The sequence below is a fragment of the Cladophialophora psammophila genome (genome assembly GCF_000585535.1).
Source record: "Cladophialophora psammophila CBS 110553 chromosome Unknown aczJe-supercont1.1, whole genome shotgun sequence".
NCBI lineage: Eukaryota > Fungi > Ascomycota > Eurotiomycetes > Chaetothyriales > Herpotrichiellaceae > Cladophialophora > Cladophialophora psammophila.
This window is the reverse complement of record NW_006912922.1, coordinates 729,802-732,217: the sequence shown is the minus strand read 5'-3', so window position 1 is coordinate 732,217 and position 2,416 is coordinate 729,802. Positions and strand designations below refer to the sequence as shown.

At 51.9% G+C, this 2,416-nt stretch overlaps 1 protein-coding gene across 1 annotated transcript; it reads left to right on the top strand.

The window, feature by feature from the left end:
* Positions 1-223: 223 nt before the first annotated feature.
* A1O5_00256 (uncharacterized protein) lies at positions 224-1,981 on the top strand (the record flags this gene model as incomplete). The annotated part of the gene is made up of 1 exon (XM_007740876.1): positions 224-1,981. One exon carries the CDS (start codon positions 224-226, stop codon positions 1,979-1,981), a length of 1,758 nt encoding a protein of 585 aa, XP_007739066.1.
* Positions 1,982-2,416: the final 435 nt, after the last annotated feature.

Below are 2,416 nucleotides of genomic sequence, written 5' to 3'. Positions count from 1 at the left end.
GTCATTGTTTGTGTGAATGCTCGGGCTGGCATGACCCGTACGCCCATACGACGTTGATGCTTGGTTGTTGACAGTCAATAGGCTGTTGAGTTGGATACATATATCACTCCGTAGCACCCTCGACCCTTTCACTGTCTCAATGCAATCCTCTTTATAATAAACTCCCGACTTTCCCCCTTTTATCGAATACCCTCTATCGCCGTTATCCTCAATATCTAGAGCAATGGCGACCGCTCCAGCCTCTCAAAGTTCGGCCTCAACATCCACAAGCGATCTCTCCAAGCCACCATTACCGATCAGCGAGGATGAAAAGCAAAAGGAAGAGGTCGACGTCACCATCCGGCACAACTCCAATTCCCCTGAATCGATTGCAATTGAAAAGGCTGTCATTGAGAAAGATGTTGATGGCGAGAATCTGGGCCGCGAAATCTCTCGTATCGACACATCTGACTATCCTTCAGCTTTCCCTCTAGCTATGATAGTCGTGGCACTGGCTTGCAGTATTTTCCTCGTGGCGTTGGACATGACCATCGTGGCCACAGCCATCCCTCGAATCACCGATCAGTTCCACTCTCTTGATCAAGTGGGCTGGTACGGGAGCGGATTCTTCCTGACCATCGGCTCCTTCCAAGCAACATGGGGAAAATTGTATAAATATTTCCCTCTCAAGATCTCGTATCTGACAAGCATCTTCATCTTCGAACTGGGATCCCTCATCTGCGCTGTCGCCAACAATTCCACCACGTTGATCGTTGGAAGAGCGATTGCCGGCATGGGCGGAGCAGGCATCGCGTCAGGATCGTACACCATCATTGCCTTCTCCGCTCCACCCAAACGACGCCCTGCCTTCACCGGCGTCATGGGTGCTACATTTGGCGTTGCATCTGTCATCGGCCCCCTCTTGGGAGGCGTCTTCACAGACAATCTCACCTGGAGATGGTGCTTCTATATTAACCTTCCGATTGGCGGCGTTGCTTCGGCCATTATTTTTGCCTTCTTCCGCACTCCCAAAGCGGCTCGTCCTCAAGCCGCTCCTTTGAAAGAGAAGCTCCTACAGATGGATTTCCCGGGGACATTTACCCTCATGGCTGCCATTGTCTGCTACCTGTTAGCAATGCAGTGGGGTGGGGCGACCAAACCCTGGTCATCTGGCTCCGTCGTTGCCGTCCTGGTCCTCTTTGGCGTCCTCATTATCGCGTTTGTCATCATCGAGTACTTCTCGGGCGACCGCGCCTTGCTACAACCCCGTCTCCTCAAACAGAGAACAATTGCAGCTATGTCTGCCTATATCTTTACCGTGGCAGGCGCTTTCTTCATCCTCTTGTATTACCTGCCCATCTACTTTCAAGCGACCCGCAACGTCTCCGCCGCTAAGTCTGGCATCGACAACCTCCCGCTTGTCCTTGGCGCCTCGCTTCTAACGGTGTTCTCTGGCGGCCTTCTGACGGTATGGGGCCAATACATTCCTCTCATGGCATTCGGATCAATCCTCGCCTCGATCGGCTCAGGACTAATCTACACCTTGGAAATTCACTCTGGGGCAGACAAATGGATCGGATATCAAGCCCTCGTGGGCATCGGGCTGGGGCTGATCTTCCAGATCCCGGTGATCGTGGGCCAAGCGATCGTCAAGCCCTCGGACCTCAGCTCCGTTTCGGCCATCATTCTTTTCTTCCAGACCATCGGCGGCGCGGTCTTCATCTCCGCCGCACAAGCCGGGTTCACGAACAAGATGCTTCACGAACTGCCCATCAAGGCGCCAAACGTGGACGCAAGCCTGGTGCTCGCGACCGGCGCGACAGACCTGAGGAGAGTGTTTGACGCGAGCGACATCCCGGGCATCCTGTCCGCGTACATGGACGGCCTAAGAGTGCCGTTTGCGATCTGCATCGCGTGTGCGTGCGTTACATTTGTGCTGAGTTTCACGCCGCGGTGGGAGAGTATCAAGGGGAAGGTGAGGATGGATGGGCCTGGTGCGTAAGCGAACCAAAAAGACACGCGGGATGGATTGGCCAGCCCTGTATTTTCAACAGTTGGTCTTACTTGGGTTGCAGCTCCCTTCTCTTCTCAATCTCAGCCAGGTTCATATGTTTGTCCTGGCCTCTCGTTTTGCATTTCTGGCGTTTTATGTGGACACATTTGCATGGGACGGGATTCTGCTTGCACCATTTGCCTTGGTCATAGATTACGATGCCAGTGCATGAAATCGGTACTATCAGCACTGTAGAAAGAGTTTACGATACTGATTCCCTCTGAATGACTACAGAGTATAGATTTTTTTAAAAAAAAAAAAATTAAAAAAAAAAAAAAAAATGGTATCGTCGTAGACTGCACAAGAAATAGACCACGGTCACCGGGTTTTGACAAGGTCTGTATCCCTACCTCATATTGAAGCTCGTTTCCATTGACACCATAA